The sequence below is a fragment of the Physella acuta genome, unplaced genomic scaffold, assembly GCF_028476545.2.
Source record: "Physella acuta isolate Inbredline_101_S28 unplaced genomic scaffold, ASM2847654v3 ptg000118l, whole genome shotgun sequence".
NCBI lineage: Eukaryota > Metazoa > Mollusca > Gastropoda > Physidae > Physella > Physella acuta.
Genome location: NW_026731638.1, coordinates 793874 through 810501, shown reverse-complemented (window position 1 = coordinate 810501; position 16628 = coordinate 793874). Strand labels below are relative to the sequence as shown.

The following is a 16628-nucleotide window of genomic DNA, read 5'->3' as shown; positions in this document are numbered from 1 at the left end:
TTTTTTGTTTTTGTTTTTCGGTGTTAACAGATGGTGAAATTTTAGAATTATAGTATAGAGAATGCTGTAAAGGCTCTCTCTGGGCGCGGACGCCTGAGAAAAGCGTGTTTTTCGGTGGTGATTCTAATTACATTACCAAAGTGTTTTCTTAGAACCATAAAAGTAAACACCACTTGCCGTACATTTATTTGCATCGCATTGTTTTATTGTAAGTTATGGAGTAGGATCTATTTATGTGACTAAAATAAAGGCTCTCTTTGAGCGCGGACGCCTAAAAAAGCGTGTTGTTTGGTGGTGATTCTAATGTTGTGGCTGTGGTTGTGTTGTGTTGTGGTTGTGTTGTGTTGTGTTGTGGTTGTGTTGTGGTTGTGTTGTGGTTGTGTTGTGGTTGTGTTGTGGTTGTGTTGTGGTTGTGTTGTGGTTGTGTTGTGGTTGTGTTGTGGTTGTGTTGTGGTTGTGATGTGGTTGTGTTGTGGTTGTGATGTGGTTGTGGTGTGGTTGTGTTGTGGTTGTGTTGTGATTGTGGTTGTGGTTGTGTTGTGGTTGTGTTGTGATTATGTTGTGTTGTGGTTGTGTTGTGGTTGCGTTGTGGTTGTGTTGCTGTTGTGTTGTGTTGTGGTTGTGTTGTGGTTGTGTTGTGGTTGTGGTTGTGTTGTGTTTGTGGTTGTGTTGTGTTTGTGTTGTGGTTGTGGTTGTGTTGTGATTATGTTGTGTTGTGGTTGTGTTGTGGTTGCGTTGTGGTTGTGTTGCTGTTGTGTTGTGTTGTGGTTGTGTTGTGGTTGTGTTGTGGTTGTGGTTGTGTTGTGTTTGTGTTGTGGTTGTGGTTGTGTTGTGATTATGTTGTGTTTTGGTTGTGTTGTGGTTGCGTTGTGGTTGTGTTGCTGTTGTGTTGTGTTGTGGTTGTGTTGTGGTTGTGTTGTGGTTGTGTTTTGTTTGTGTTGTGGTTGTGTTTTGGTTGCGTTGTGGTTGTGTTGTTGTGTTGTGGTTGTGGTTGTGTTGTGGTTGTGGTTGTGTTTTAAAAAGATTTACCGTAGCGGAGCACGGGATGCAGCTCGTATATATATATATATAAATATAAATATAAATATATATATATATATATATATATATATATATATATATATATATATATATACATATATGTGTGTGATTAAGACACACAACACGTAATTTAAAAGCTTTTTCACGCACTTCAATGTTTTGGTCGCAAAAGCCTGACTCTACTAAAATCAATGATTTGTTTAACTAGGACTAAATATAGTAAATACACATGGATATTAAATACCTCATCTAGGCCCACTCTATACAATGTCCCAACTCGTACAGTAAACAAATGAGCCGAATCTAAAGCTAACAGCTATAAACTAGCCAAGAGGTTCTTATCCTTTTTTGGAGGTAACGAACCCCACACGTTTTTTTATCCGCATTCAACAAACCCTACTTATTAGTTTTAAGCTCCGCTCTGACAAAACCCTATCGTGAATCATATTTATAAGTCAGGTGTGTGTGAATTGACCTCCGCCAAACCCACGACAATGACTCACCGAAACCCTGGGGTTCGATCAAACCCAGAGTAAGAAATCGACCCTATGTTAAGAACCACTACCCTAGACCTATATCTTTCTCATTTAATATCTTGCCCCTCTCCTTAAGTATAATCCACAGTATTCCCTAAACGTAATCAAAAATTAATTCTCATACGTGGGACATAATATGGCTACTGTTTCTAATTTTCAAAACAAAATAAAACCCACCTGTGCAGAGGCGTATCCAGGTTTTCGTTGTAGGGAGAGCGAAAAGAGCAAAAAAGGCGCCAAATTTTTAACACGATCTATATACGTGTATTATATATATATATATATATATATATATATATATATATATATATATATATATATATATATATATAATTATTAGCTGTATGTCATTACTTCGCTATGATGTAAAATAAATTGAAAGTAGCACTCTGAAGAAATAAGAAAAAACACACAATGTAGGCGGACAAAACAAAAATTGTATCAATCTAAAATATATATATATATATAAATATACACACACTACAACCAAAAACAATGAACGTAACACAATCTGTTTTGTAATTCTTGTAAAAAAAATTTCTTACATAATAATTCCTGGGAAATTATTTAAGACAAGTGAAATAGGGGAAATAATCACTCTCTTAATATAAATATGTATATATCTACAGATCCTAATATATAATTCCCCATGTGCGCACTTCTCTCTGTCCGCGAAATATTTTCGCCGGACATCACGTCAGAAACGGCAGCGATATATCGAGAATTTTATACGGACTTTTGTTGAAAATAATATGTTAGATGTTTTAAATGTATAACCACAATTTTATTTAAAGAAGAAAAATAAAAAATAAAGGCGTATTCGAATGTAGAGAAACAGTATTATTTATGCAACCGGAAAAGCATTAATACGTGTGAAAAAGAACGCATAAAACTGTGACGTCACTAATGTTTATACATTAACTAATGACGTCATCTACCCCTTTTACTGCCATCTTTTGTAATTTTTGTTATAATCATATACATGACATCACGCAAATATTCATTATGTACATGTTCAAAACCTTTCGTTTTCATTTGAAACTATGTAAAAAATGTGATGTTGATGTACTTGTTTTAATTGCAAATAAAAGTATTTAAAAAAAAAAAAAAAAAAAAAAACGTCATCTGCCGTGTTTACAATAAAAAGAAATGAACTATTTTATTCAAATTAGATTTAGATCTACGTACACTATGAAATGTATAAAATACAATTTTTCCGGCCTAAACTCATAAAATTTATTTTATTTATTTGGATTCTAGATCTAGAGATTCTAGATCTAGACTAAATCTAAATCTACGCAATAAATAGACGTAGACGCTAAGATCTAGATTTAGACTCTAAAATCTATTCCAAAAATAAATTTCTATATTAGGACTAAACTATTTCAAGACTTATTTATTTCATACAAAATCTTTGTTTGGAACTGGCTAATTTGGGATAAAAAAAAATAATTTGAAAGAATAGGCATATTCGCGTAAGTTAAGATTTTAAAATACGTGTTTCATTCTCCGAATTTTATAAGTAGCGGAGATGTTAGTGTACTATAAACCACGCAGGTGGTGCGGGTTCGAGACACACCAAGTCAACTTGGTTAATGTATTTTTTTTATTATGCTCGGGCTAAACCCGATAGGGCACTTCCCGGCGCCGCAGGCGCTTCAAATTTGACAGGATCTTGCCTTGGGGCGACAGAACACGGGGGCCGGTTGGCCGAAAAGTCTACGATGAGGGGGTCAAAACTGACCTCGACTGACCGGTGCCTTATATGAGCTATAAATCGAAAAAAAATGTCCACGGAGGAACCTCTTCATAACTCTTGAGGTCGTAGACCGACCCTCAGGCGAATTAATTAAGCATTCAAATTCTCAATGTTTTCGAAAGCCTAAGCGAAGCTGGGCAGCATGCCTAGTTTAATAATAAAAGTCAAAACAAATAAATAATTACTTTAGAATATAATGAAATTGTTTAATGCCATTCGTGTTTACAAAATGTTTTTGTCAATAATCAGAATTTAATTTAAAGTCATCATAAATGCTAAAGTATTACAACATAATGAAAGTTTTTAAAATCAGAGTTGATATAAAAGCACGCTTTGCGATTTAATCGAGTAGCATTGGAATAACAGCCTATATTTAACTAAATATCGGTCTTTTAGTTCAGATCATATATTTTAATTAAATACTGCTTCTTTGTGTTCTGTAAAGATCAATTTTTAACATAGTGATAGGTATGGGTTAGATTACTGTATTGATCACACACCTTTTTACTGGTAATTGCAAAAACAATATTCACAGTTTTAGGTTTAAAAAGCTAATTTTCTGGCGGCATGGTACTTTGGTACATCATTACGCGTTTTTCTACATGTACTTAACAGATCAGGTGGTGAGGTATGTGTAGGGGGGGGGGAGAGAACCAACTCAGAGTGAACATAGCGTCAGTTTTTAGATGACTGTTCTAAACATACATATATATTACACAAATATATATTACACAAATATATATTACGGAAATGGATTTAAATAAGTAGCAGTGGTATTATGACTATATTTTTTACAGAGGGGTCCATGGGGAGGGGGTTGTAACTGTTTCATATAATTTGTAATCGTAATCACTATCGCCCAAACTGTAAGAATATTACTACTTCATCGTGATGACGTTCTTGTCAAAATTTTCCCACCAATACGCAGTTTGCTCATAAGTAAATTTAAATAGAGGTGCCATTAATAGTTGTATTTGTGTCTGTATGGTAATTATTTTTTAATTAATCACACGATTCAAACTGTATATAAAAGTAATTATGTGTGAAGTTTTATGTATAACATTTTCTAATTCGATTATTCTTAAGCAAATACATTATCAAGTTGCCTTAAACTTAACACCCCTCTTGCCAAGTGGTACTACCGAGGTACTACCGTAGAGGTTTTTTAAACATTGCAATGCATCGTAATGGTTATTTTTAGAATGTCAAACTGATGCAGCTGTTAATACGTGTTGTAAACGTAGACACTACTAGACTAGTACAATAATGCTTAATTGCTACATGAAAAGAAATCTTGTGATTTACAAATTTCAAATTTCCCGACCCATCTGCCCGACCCACGTTTTTTGTCATCAAATGTATGAAGAGTCATCACAAGAACCTGCACAGCTCGAGGAAGCACAAAATTTATTTTCTAATTTTTAGTCCACAAGAAAAACGTGTTTTTTTTAAAGTTTTTTTTAAGTATTTTATTTTCTCCTTTTTAGTCCGTTGCTACACATGAAAAACGTGGTTTTTAAAAAGTTTTTATATAGTTTATTTTCTACTTTATCTAATGACTTGACTAAGTGTTTTTAAATACATACAAATTTAGAGGATTTTTTAGGTACCCATCAGAGTTTTTTAGGTACCCATCAGAGTTGGGTGGACTCAGGGACGGTCTACTGACTTAAACCCGGATTCGAACCCGAGACTAACGGGTTAGCAGTCCAACCCGGATTCGAACTCGAGACTAACGGGTTAGCAGTCCAACTCTCTACCGCTAGACCACTCCGCCACTGATAAAACCTCTTAATTTTGATATTTTGATATATCTGGATTGATAATTTTTGCTTTAGAAATCATGTCCTCAATTTTATGGTCCTTGGGGCGTAATTTCATTAAGCTAATTTAGGTCTCTAATTGCTAGTTTTTATGATTGCATCTGAAATTGTTAGGCGAAAATAGCCTGCATGCCAAATTTCATATCTCTAGAGCAATCAGAAGTGGGCTAATTTTCGATGTCAATTTTAACAACAATCAAACAAACAAACGCGAAGCTGTTAAGAAAAACGTGTTAATAAAAAAAATCTCTTGTACCACTACTCCTAGCTTTCCACTTCCTTTTCCATAAATATCTAGACATTTTTACTTCTTTTACAGCCCAAGATTTCACTTTTAAAAAATGTGATAGATCAGGAAAATGCGTTGATTGGTACGTATAGTTTTATTTTAACTCGATTATTTCTCTTCTTTTTTTTGTAAACAATGTTTCAATGACTTTTACTAAATGTTTTCCTTTATTACTATTGAATAGGAATGAGAATGTGAGCATCAGAATGATGCTGATACTTTCTGATTTAAAAGAAACATCTATTGCTGTAATCGGTGTAACAATCTTCATAGCAACGGTCTATGTTTTGAGTAAGTTATTTTATTGTACATGAGCTGACCAGCGACGTAGCATACGCCGCTATTTAATTGTTTTATTTTCTTCTTATCAGTAACTCATAATTTGTGAATTCGACACTACCAATGCAGCGACTGAAAATATTTTGTTTTAAAACACAATCAGTAGCTCGTGAAGGACGATTATCCCAAATCCCTCCCCCACCCCCGCCCCGGTGAAAGCAGCCGTCCATGACGACAGTTTACAGACGACAATGTAAAGTTCAAGCAGCGCTTTTTATTACCTCCCTTTACTTTCAAATCGTTTAGAAACTAAATTATCTGCCCCTAACAGCTGTCACTATTTCGACCCGGCTCTACGATTGTAAACATTTCGGCTTGAACCACGGCTCACCAGATTTGCGTTGGTGTGTGTGGGGTGGTGGTATTGATATGGTCTGTTGAGCATGCCTTTAGAGCGTATTATAAGCCTATATATATATATATATATATATATATATATATATATATATATATATATGTATATATATATATATATATATATATATATATATATATATATATATATATATAAGCGTATATATACTACGCGTATAGTTTGTTCTTATCTATTGGGATAAGAAACATGTTATAGTGACGTAGTTACAATATATTAATAGAATATGTACTCAATTTGATTCTTTTTTTAGTAAAAAAAATATAATTGTTATATTTGAGTACTCCTAGTGTTTTAAAAGATTGAAATAAGGCCAAGAAACAAACAGCCGCCATGTTTTTTTATGTGTTATAAATAAAAACAATGTTAAAAAATTATTTAGTTCAAATATGTATCTCTCCCTGGAAAACGAGTTTTTGAATTTTCAGCGAGAAAGACAGAGACTTACTAGCCCTATTGTATTTCTTATTTGCAGTATTTAGCAATGGGAGCTGGGCATAAGGGGTTAAGGTCAGATATTTTTAATCATGTAATTAATTTTTTCTTTTTAACTTCCATGCTCCGCTGTGTGGAATAAGAGAACAATGTTAAGTTCTCGCTCATCTGGTTTGTTGTACTTTGTTTTTTTCCCAGATATTTGGCAAAGAAGGCGAAGACTGAATCAATTGAATCAATTTGTATTAAACCTACCGCAACAGATAGCCGCTTTCCAACAGCAGGCTGCACCTGCGGGTTGACCACGTTCTGCAGCACCGCTAGCACATCGACCAGCCTATGTGGTTTTTATCGCTATGTCAACGTTGTATCAGCTTTACAAACATCACTTTTTTTTTTAAACTTTTCTAAATTTGAACGAATTTCCCATTTCCAATTTCTTTGTATTGCACTTGAATGATTTTAATAGGTATCTTAGAATATCACCAAAAAAAAAGTACAGGCTACTCTTTTTCCCGCTTCTGTAAAATTCACATGTTTATTTTCAGCTATTTTATCTATTTTTTCCCTCCATTCTATTTTTTAATGTGATTAAAAAAAAACATCCTATCACATGGAAAAAAATGTCATCTTTCTCGTCCTGCCTCATGTATAAGATATCTAGGTACTCGAGTTTTCGGGCGAAAATATTTATAATTAAAAAAATGTAATTTAGCTAAATGAAATATTAGAATAAAACTGTGAACACGTATCTTTAAAGAGAAAAGGAAAACACGGGTAAAAAAATCACAAGTGCTAAAGGACATCGGCTAAGAAAGAAATAGATTTTAACATTGTTGAGATTGCTTTTTAAAAACAAAGCATTATAATAAAATAATACAGTATTATAATAATATCAATACTATTTTTAGACACATTATTTTATATGAAACGTGTTATAACATTAACCTTCAATTGGTATTAAATTGTAAAATATTTATATATCAATTGTTTTTCTTTTCTTCATAAATGTATTTTATAGTTAGGAATTTTTTCTCTGTTTTGTCAGATGTTTGTCAAATGATGTTGTTTTTTGGGTTTAGTTTTGCTCGATAACAATACTTTCTCTATAGTTCTTCTACGAGCAAGTAGAAACAAGTAACCATTATATAGTATTTGTCATATTCAATTACAATATTATAAATATATATATATATATATATATATATATATATATATATATATATATATATATATATATATATATATATATATATATATGTATATATATATATATATATATATATATATATGTATATATATATATATATATATATATGTATATATATATATATATATATATATATATATATATATATATATATATATATATATATTAGGTGCTATACATGTCAAAACAGCTGTTAAAACTTTTGGTTTACGTTAGGGGATTTGGCCGTATTTGGATGAAATCTACTACGTCAAGGGTTTGGGTTATATGGGATGGATCTCGCTGTTCATGGGTTTGGACGGATTGTTGTAGAGGAGGGGCAATAGGTTTTGAATGCAGTGAAGGGGATGGTGAAGAGTTTGGTATTGCAAATAGTTTATTAATGTGTAAAGTTTGATAACGTGAAGAGTTTGCATATGTTTCTTGAAGCCTTTGTTTGCCTGGAGTGAAAAGTTTGGTTATGTGGAGTGTTAGTAAAGATTCATAAACCTAACAAGAACGGTACTCAAGTTATCTTGTTTCTATGTACAGACACACAACATACACAAGCACATACACCTTATCACACAAACGTATATATATATATATATATATATATATATATATATATATATATATATATATATATATATATATATACAGATACAGACACACACAGACACACAAACACAAAGACACACACAAACAAACACACAAACACACACACAGACACAAACACAACACACACCCAAACACACATACACACACTCGACACATATACATTTTGTTGCGCTCCTTTTTATGTGTTACACCGTTGCGCATTGAATTTGGACGAGTCGGCCTTCATAACATCTAAAAGCAATTGTTTACACCATATGCCTTAGCAGTGGTCTTAAAGTTTCATTTCTTTGGGGGGGCTGGGTACAAGGAAAATAAATAATTTTACTTCAAATTACAACTGGTCAATATATTTAAAAGGTAATCTATCGTTTCAGGCACGTAACATCGGCCGAAGATAGATCTAGAACTAGTACATTTTTACTTTCTCGTATATACGAAGTATAGAGAAAGTCTTGTAATCGTGCAAAAAAAAATCGAGATTTTTACAAATCTCGACGTTTTACACCTCACTGATACGGAAAAACATAATTTTGCAATCTTGTCCGTATGTCTGTGTGTGTGTGTGCGTGTGTGTGTGTGTGTGTGTCTGTGTGTCTGTCTGTCTGTGTGTAAACACGATTACTTGAGTACCGTTACAGCTAGGTTGATGAAATTTCATATATAAGTATTATATCAAAATCGTAGATCCGTATCAACTTTTGAGCGATTTTCGATAACCGGAAGTGGTACTTTTCCTTCTTTGAATTTTTCAAAAGCCTATAACTTGAGTACTATTTCAGATAGATAAATGAAATTTCACATGTAGGTAAACGATCTAATGTTCTACCTTCTGTTAAATTTTGAATAATTTCCGTTTACTGGAAGTAGTAATTTACGCTACTTCCGATTTCTCAAAAAATTAATGTAAATTTTTAAAGTACTAATAATATTGCGTACTATTATGCACGTTTTTATTTTACGTTCACTTGGTGTGCACTTCTTTTGTCTATATATTTTATTCTATTTTTAAAACTTTAAGTATTTAAAATTGATTAAAAATCATGTCTATAGCCCGAGTTCCCATCCCCTGTTGTTTTATATAAGAATATTTGAGAAAGTTTAGGGGAGATCACTCCCGGTTTATTTTAAACACGTTTATTTAAACTTTAAGTATTAAATAAAGATTAGATCTAGTTATGTTTTCATCAGATGCAACAATGCTTGTTAACTTAGCAACCCTTGTTTTAAAGTTGTTTTTTTTGTATATTATAAAATAATTTCAGTGAAGCTATATAACAAAACAGATGGGTGCTGTTTATATAGAATATCTTGCTCTCAAACACTGATGTTTAATGTTTATTTCTGGCCTATAATGCTATACTTAGACATTGCTTTCTATTATATTTGATACAATATATTACACTATACTTGTGTGTTTACCATTTTAATTAGTTAACGTTCTTTTCACATTACTAGCTCTGGCCAATTTGTATACCTAAAACAATAGATTACTATTAAAATATACTTTTATTTCTATCAGTACATTTCTTGCTAAAAAATGTATTTAGCAGTTTTGTGTTTTGATAAGGTTTTAACATATGCAGGTCAGAGAACATTAAAAACATACCCAGTTAAAAGAGCCGCTGAGCTGGAAGGCACTGATGCTATCAAGACAATACCTGATGTACATAGACTGAGTAAGATTATACAGCACATAACTGGTGTGGTTGTGCATGTGTAAGGGTGGATGTTTAACACATTTTTTAAAAATGTAAACGGTTCAATCCTACTTGATATGTATGGTAACAAGCTACATTTACTTAATTAAATAAAATTTAATATAAGAACACTCACGTGTCTAAATTACAATAACCATGATAATCAATTAAGAAGAGAAATCATTAATTTTAGTAAACGATATTTTTGATATAGAGATCAGAATTTAGAAACATTGAAATGGATGTCACCTGGCCATGGAAACTACCTATCTTGTTAATCGTTACCTGCCCTCTGCTAGGTAAGAGAAATTTAAATCAATCTTAAAAAAATATATTTTTAACATAAAATATTATATTAATATATAACAGCCTCAATATATAGCTTCGTTATATCCAGGCTGCGATGTGTTGAGGTTTCGAGCTCAATGCCAGGATCATTACCGCTGTAGTAACGATTCCCTCTATGCGACGTGCTCCATTGAGAACGAGTCAAACATCAACGAGCGGAACAGCAGACACGGTTTGAACGCTCTGGGCCGTTTCCCTCATGACGTCAAGTGCACCGGACAGAGGCTGAGTTTGGGCGAGATGGAATTCACCAACATCTTCAATACGTGCCCGGCTAACGAAACAGTGGGGAACTTGCCATGTGATGACATTATTAGTGGTAAGTCATCGAGCAAAACGTGGGGACATTGTGTTCTAATAACATGAGTAGCTGGAAGTCAACTAATATCCGCAGATTATAGTTGTAGGGTCTAACTTTATATGTGTTATGGGCGTGTAGGCTATAGTTATAGAGACTAACTTTACAGGTGTGAAGGTTTACATTATAGATGAAGGGGCTAATTTTATTTTTACTTTCTCGAAATATGAAGCATAGAGGAAGTATTGTACTCGTGCAAAAAGATGAAATCGATATTTTCACAAATCTCGACGTTTTACACCACTCTGAGTCGGAAAAACTTAGTTTTGCAAATTTGTCCGTATATGTTTGTGTGTGTTTATGTGTCCGATTGTGAACAAAGTAACTTGAGTACTATTACAGTCCATTTGATGACATTTCATATGTGCAAGATTATATCGAATGTGTAGTTCGGTATCAACTTTTTAACGACTTCCGGTAGCCGGAAATGGAACGTTTCTACTTTTGGTTTTTCAAAAGCCTAAACCTTGATTACTGTTTCAGAAAAATAAACGAAATATATGTAAAAGATCTAATTTTCTTCCTTTCGTCAAATTTTGAGTTATTTTCTGTGCTCGCAAATAGTACTTTACGCTATTTCCGATTTGTCAAAAAACAGCGTATGATTTAATAAAGTACTAGTATTCCGAACGTTTCTGTTCACTAGGTGTGCAATTCTTTTTTCTACGAGATTCTATAATATTTTAGAAAGTTTAAGTCTGTAAAAATTGATTAAAAATTGTGTCTTTAACCCAAGTTTCCATCCCCATTAGTGCTATATAAGAGTATTGGAGAAAGTTTATGGAGGCAAAGTCTAGGTGTCAAGTTTATGAGTTAAGTGGAGCATGGCATTTCTAACTAACCAATTACCACCCGATCATCCCCTCGTATCCACTCCTCAAATCGTTAACCCTGCGTTCATCACGTTTATTCCCTGATCCCCATTAGATATGAAGTCACCAACTAACCAGCTCTGTGTGTGTTCCCTGATCCCTTTTTAGCCTTGAAGTTCCCAACTAACAAGTACCACGTTTGTTCCCTGATCCGTTTTAGCCTTGAAGTCCCCAACTAACCAGCTCTGTGTGTGTTCCCTGATCTCTTTTAGCCTTGAAGTTCCCAACTAACCAGAACCGTGTTGGTTCCCGTGATCCCCTTTAACCAACTGTTCTTTTCTACTGTGTTTGCTCCACAGGCATCACTGGTACTACAACAATAGAGCCAGACCTGGGATACACATTTGTGCTCGACGTCTTGGGAGCCTGTTTTAATGTCACAGTTATCGAGGTCAATGGTAAAAGGATCGACTATGGCAAGATTATCAAGAAGTTGAAGGTAAAGGTTAAGGTGTAATGTATAGACGTAGGTGTCGATATCCGTGTATGTGTAGATGTTGGTGTGAGTGTAAGTGTAGGTGTTATGTGTAGGTGTAATATGTAATGTGTAATTTGCAGGTGTAATGTGTCGTGGTAATGTGCAGGTGTAGGTGTAGGTGTAGGTGTAGGTGTTGATGTAGGTGTAGGTGTTGATGTAGGTGTAGGTGTAGGTGTAGGTGTAGGTGTAGTTGTAGGTGTAGGTGTAGGTGTAGGTGTAGGTGTAGGTGTAGGTGTAGGTGTAGGTGTAGGTGTAGGTGTAGGTGTAGGTGTAGGTGTAGGTGTAGGTGTAGGTGTAGGTGTAGGTGTAGGTGTAGGTGTAGGTGTAGGTGTAGGTGTAGGTGTAGGTGTAGGTGTAGGTGTAGGTGTAGGTGTAGGTGTAGGTGTAGGTGTAGGTGTACGTGTACGTGTACGTGTACGTGTACGTGTACGTGTAGGTGTACGTGTACGTGTACGTGTACGTGTACGTGCAGACGTAAGTGTGGGTATAGGTGTAGGTGTAATATGTATGTGTAGGTTTATGGTATTATACATTTATCGATCGTATTTTTGTTCAATATTCTCATAGATTTTTTACTACAATCTACTACCATTATGCCGTTTATTTTTACGGTTTGCTCTTATCACTACCAACAAACGTTACAGTGTTTAAATTACTTCAAAGGTCGCTATCTCGGTACCTTTCAACCTTTCAACTTATTCTTTGTGTGATCCTAATATTCGCCATATTCTTGTCATTTACACCTCATTATTGTCTTCAAAATAAACCTGAACATAGCCCTTGTTACATTACTACAAAAACAACTTCTATACGAGACCCCTTTTACACTAATAAGCTTGTATAATAAACATAATATTGAATATATTTTACTCTATCTTTATAAACCTATAACTTCTGCAATTTCCTTCCGTCTAAAGTTTGAGTTTACCCAAATGAAAACCAACCGCACCGAGCTAGACGAGAACTATGACAGGAATGTGATGAGTGTCGAAATCCCGTCTGAGTTTGTCGTTGAAATCATCGAAAACAACACCCGGCTGTTCAACGTGAAGGAGTTTACAAATAACGGATTATGTGATTGGCTCCGTGACTGGCGGGGAAAAGGTGAGATACCTGAGTCAGTTCCTTGTTGTGACCTTCACCTTTGTAAATAAATTTGAAAATAAATAAGTAAAATATTAGTATGTTTTATAAAAATATTGGTACGTACAACGTGTTTCGTTTAGGAATATAAACATATCCCCTATCCATCCAACCTTCCATCCTTCCATTCATGCCTTTTGTCGCATTCTGGCAAGTGTCCATTCGGGCGTTTGTCCCATTCGGGCAAAAGTCCATTCGGGCGTTTGTCCCATTCGGGCAAGTTTCCATTCGGGCAATCCGCCTTCGGCAAACGGCATTCGTGCAAGTGTCTTTCCGGCTCCCATTTTAAAATGATTAAATATTATAATTCCATTTAAAAACATTAAGGCCGTTTGGAAACCACCGATTACAAACCTTTATCATAATTTTGTATTGAATATAAGCCGCTGAAAAGCAATTTAAATTAGGCCAGAGAATTAGGCCAGACATTGACATGGAGATCACGAAGTCCTGGAAATTAATTTTCATTTTATACATTACTCACCCTCTGCTCGGTAAGATAATAATAAACTATTGACTAAAAGAATATTTTTTTAAATATTTTTTTACTAACGCAGCTTAAATGAATAAATTTATATTATTTGTAGAGCTTGGCATAAAAAGCTAAAATCCTTTTTTTTTAAAAAAAATCATGATTTAAGTATAAACATATTCCAAATTAATTTGGTTTTTACGTTGTAAATTCATATTATTTGTAGAGATTAGCATAACAAGCTAAAAATCCTTTTTAAAAAAAACATTTTTTAAGTATATGCATATTAAAAATTATTTTGGCCTTTTACATTGTTAATACATTAAATGATCATTTGTTTAATTTTCTATGATCGGTTAGAATTTAAAATAGCCACAAGACAATGCGTTTGTTAATCAACTGTTTGCAGGCTGTGATGTCAGGTGGTTTGGATCCCATAGCCAGGATAACTGCCGCTGTAGTAACGAGTCCCAGTACAAGACGAACTCGATGGTGTCACACTGTGAAGACGACAGGAAACTCGACGCGAGAACTCTGAGCCGTTTTCCCCATGAAGTCGTACGCACTGAGGAAGAAGAAAGCCTGAATATGAGCCAGACAAACTTAAATACGTGCCCGGTGAAGAAAAGCGTCGAGTTGATGTGTTTTAGTAACATCACTAATCGTAAGTTAGCTTGCGTCGACGGGGATACTGTGATTTTTAAAAAAATGTAAAATAATGTTAACTATTTTTACGTTTTTTTTTTTTTAATCCTTGCTGTTATTGATTACCCCTCCATTCTTCGCATTACTATCACAAACTTTACCACCAATATAGTAGATTCCTTAATTTTATATAACTCACAATGTCACGAATGCTCTACCATTAAATCAAACTAATAGGAAAATATCAAAATAAATGAAAACATGAGTTTAAATACACCAATAAAGACATAGAATACAATGTAATTAAAAATGATTTAAAATAATTAATCTTAAACGTTTTAAAAATGAAATAAATGTTATATTTTATGTGACTAAACCGATGAGCTTCACCTGTGAATTTTCGTAAAGTAAATACTAGATCTATATGTTAGATGAATACGTAAGCGGTGAAGGCGTGATGTATTATAAAAACTGTAGACTTCAAACTCTTTAGTTGACGTTTAAAATAAACTGGTTCTGCTTCGGTTATTCATGCAGGGTCTAGCTTGAGTCAATCTTTTATTCTACGTATATATCCTTTGACTAGAATCGAGGTATAGCTGTAAATTGTTTAAGTAGATCATAGCAATATATTTCTCCACTTTGTTAAGAAGTTGTTGTATAGATAATTATAATACAGGGGATGTTAGCAGTAATTTAAGAAGTAGAGTAGCTTCCCTTTTGTTTAACTCGACTAACCTGAAGCTATATTCTGTTTATTGTATATTTTGTATAAAACGTCATAAACTGAACACTTATGTAGCATAGTAACTATTGGGGGGAAAGTGGCATATATGGTAGGAATTAAAGATAGAGGTATATAAAACAGGGAGGGTTTAGATGAGGAAATTGTGTTCATCATCGATCCTGTGTATGGCGTATCGTTTAGTCATCATGCAAGTCATCCTGTGTAGTTTAGTTATCGTCCGTTGCATTTCCGTATTTTCCATGCGTAGGTTTCATCAGTGGTAAAAAATGTCACGTATTTTCCAAAGCCTCGGAAAACTTGGCCTCGCTATTGCTGTAACAGGAGGAGTTGTTCAATCAGCCCTTTACAATGTTGATGGTGGACAGAGAGCGGTTATCTTTGACAGGTTACGTGGTGTACAAGATGAGGTAGTTGGGGAAGGGACAAACTTTCTCATCCCATGGGTCCAGAAACCTATTATTTTTTATATTCGTTCTGGGCCAAGGAATATTCCCACATTTACAGGCAGCAAAGATTTACAAAATGTGAACATCACACTAAGAATTCTCTTCATACCCCCAAGTCCCAGCTTTACCCAAGATCTACACAAACCTTGGTATTGTTTATGATGAGAGGGCCCTGCCGTCCATCACAACAGAAGTTCTAAAAGCCGTTGTTGCCCAGTTTGATGCCAGTGATTTGATAACACAGAGAGAGCTTGTATCAACCAGAAATAGTGAAGAGTTGACATAGAGGGCATTGCAGTTTGGTCTTATTCTTGATGACATCTCTTTGACACATCTGACATTTGGAAGAGAATTCACACAAGCCGTAGAAGCAAAACAAGTAACCCAACAGGAAGCAGAGAGGGCTCGTTACATTGTAGAAAAAGCCGAACAACAAAAGAAAGTTGCCATTATATCAGCTGAGGGTGATTCTAAAGCTGCAGAGCTTCTAGCTCAAGCTTTTGGCAAGGCTGGTGAAGGTCTGGTTGAGCTGAGGAAGATTGAAGCTGCTGAGGACATTGCCTTCCAGCTCTCCAAGTCCAGGAACATTGTGTACCTGCTACATGGCCAGCCTACACTACTCTCACTGCCTGAGTGATTTGGTCTGTCTTCAATTGCTTTTTGTTTATTTTTATGATGTGATAACAATAGGATTAATTCTGACAGTTTCTGATAAGCTTTTCATTACCGAGGTATAAAGTTTACCAACTACTTATAAATCTTAGTTATTACAGTTTACTTATATTATATTGACCTAGAAGAGTTGGGGAAAAGGTTAATTTCTTAGATTTTTATTAGAAATATAACTCAACGAATGATGGTATTGTTAAATTACAGCATCATTTCTTGTCAATCTAAAAAAAAATTAATAATTCAGTAATTTGCATGGTTCAAAACATCTGAGTGTGGTAAATAGTGTTAAGCTGCCTAACAAATTGGCTTAACCAACACATCTCATACTAGAATTATGTTTTAAG

The 16628-nt window shown here is 34.2% G+C and overlaps 1 protein-coding gene, 1 long non-coding RNA gene and 1 pseudogene across 2 annotated transcripts; all 3 read left to right on the top strand.

Annotated features, from left to right (window-relative positions):
* The first annotated feature begins 8648 nt into the window (after positions 1-8648).
* On the top strand, positions 8649-10391 carry LOC131934803 (uncharacterized). Its single transcript, XR_009385843.1, has 3 exons — positions 8649-8762; positions 9989-10081; positions 10317-10391. It is a non-coding gene; the product is annotated as an uncharacterized LOC131934803 (long non-coding RNA).
* A 229-nt stretch (positions 10392-10620) lies between these two features.
* Positions 10621-13908, top strand: LOC131934826 (uncharacterized). Its single transcript, XM_059290953.1, has 4 exons — positions 10621-10769; positions 11980-12119; positions 13076-13262; positions 13889-13908. Exons 1-4 carry the CDS (start codon positions 10691-10693, stop codon positions 13906-13908), a joined length of 426 nt encoding a protein of 141 aa, XP_059146936.1. The 5' UTR covers positions 10621-10690.
* Positions 13909-15404: 1496 nt separating this feature from the next.
* Positions 15405-16320, top strand: LOC131934793 (prohibitin 1-like; annotated as a pseudogene).
* Positions 16321-16628: the final 308 nt, after the last annotated feature.

What these genes read in the sequence shown, in the direction of transcription:
- LOC131934826 (XM_059290953.1), top strand. Translation starts at nt 10,691, where the DNA reads ATGGAATTCACCAACATCTTCAATACGTGCCCGGCTAACGAAACAGTG. An exon ending in ATGTGATGACATTATTAGTG is followed by an intron (nt 10,770 to 11,979) that starts GTAAGTCATCGA and finishes TTTGCTCCACAG; the next exon opens with GCATCACTGGTACTACAACA. An exon ending in AGATTATCAAGAAGTTGAAG is followed by an intron (nt 12,120 to 13,075) that starts GTAAAGGTTAAG and finishes TTCCGTCTAAAG; the next exon opens with TTTGAGTTTACCCAAATGAA.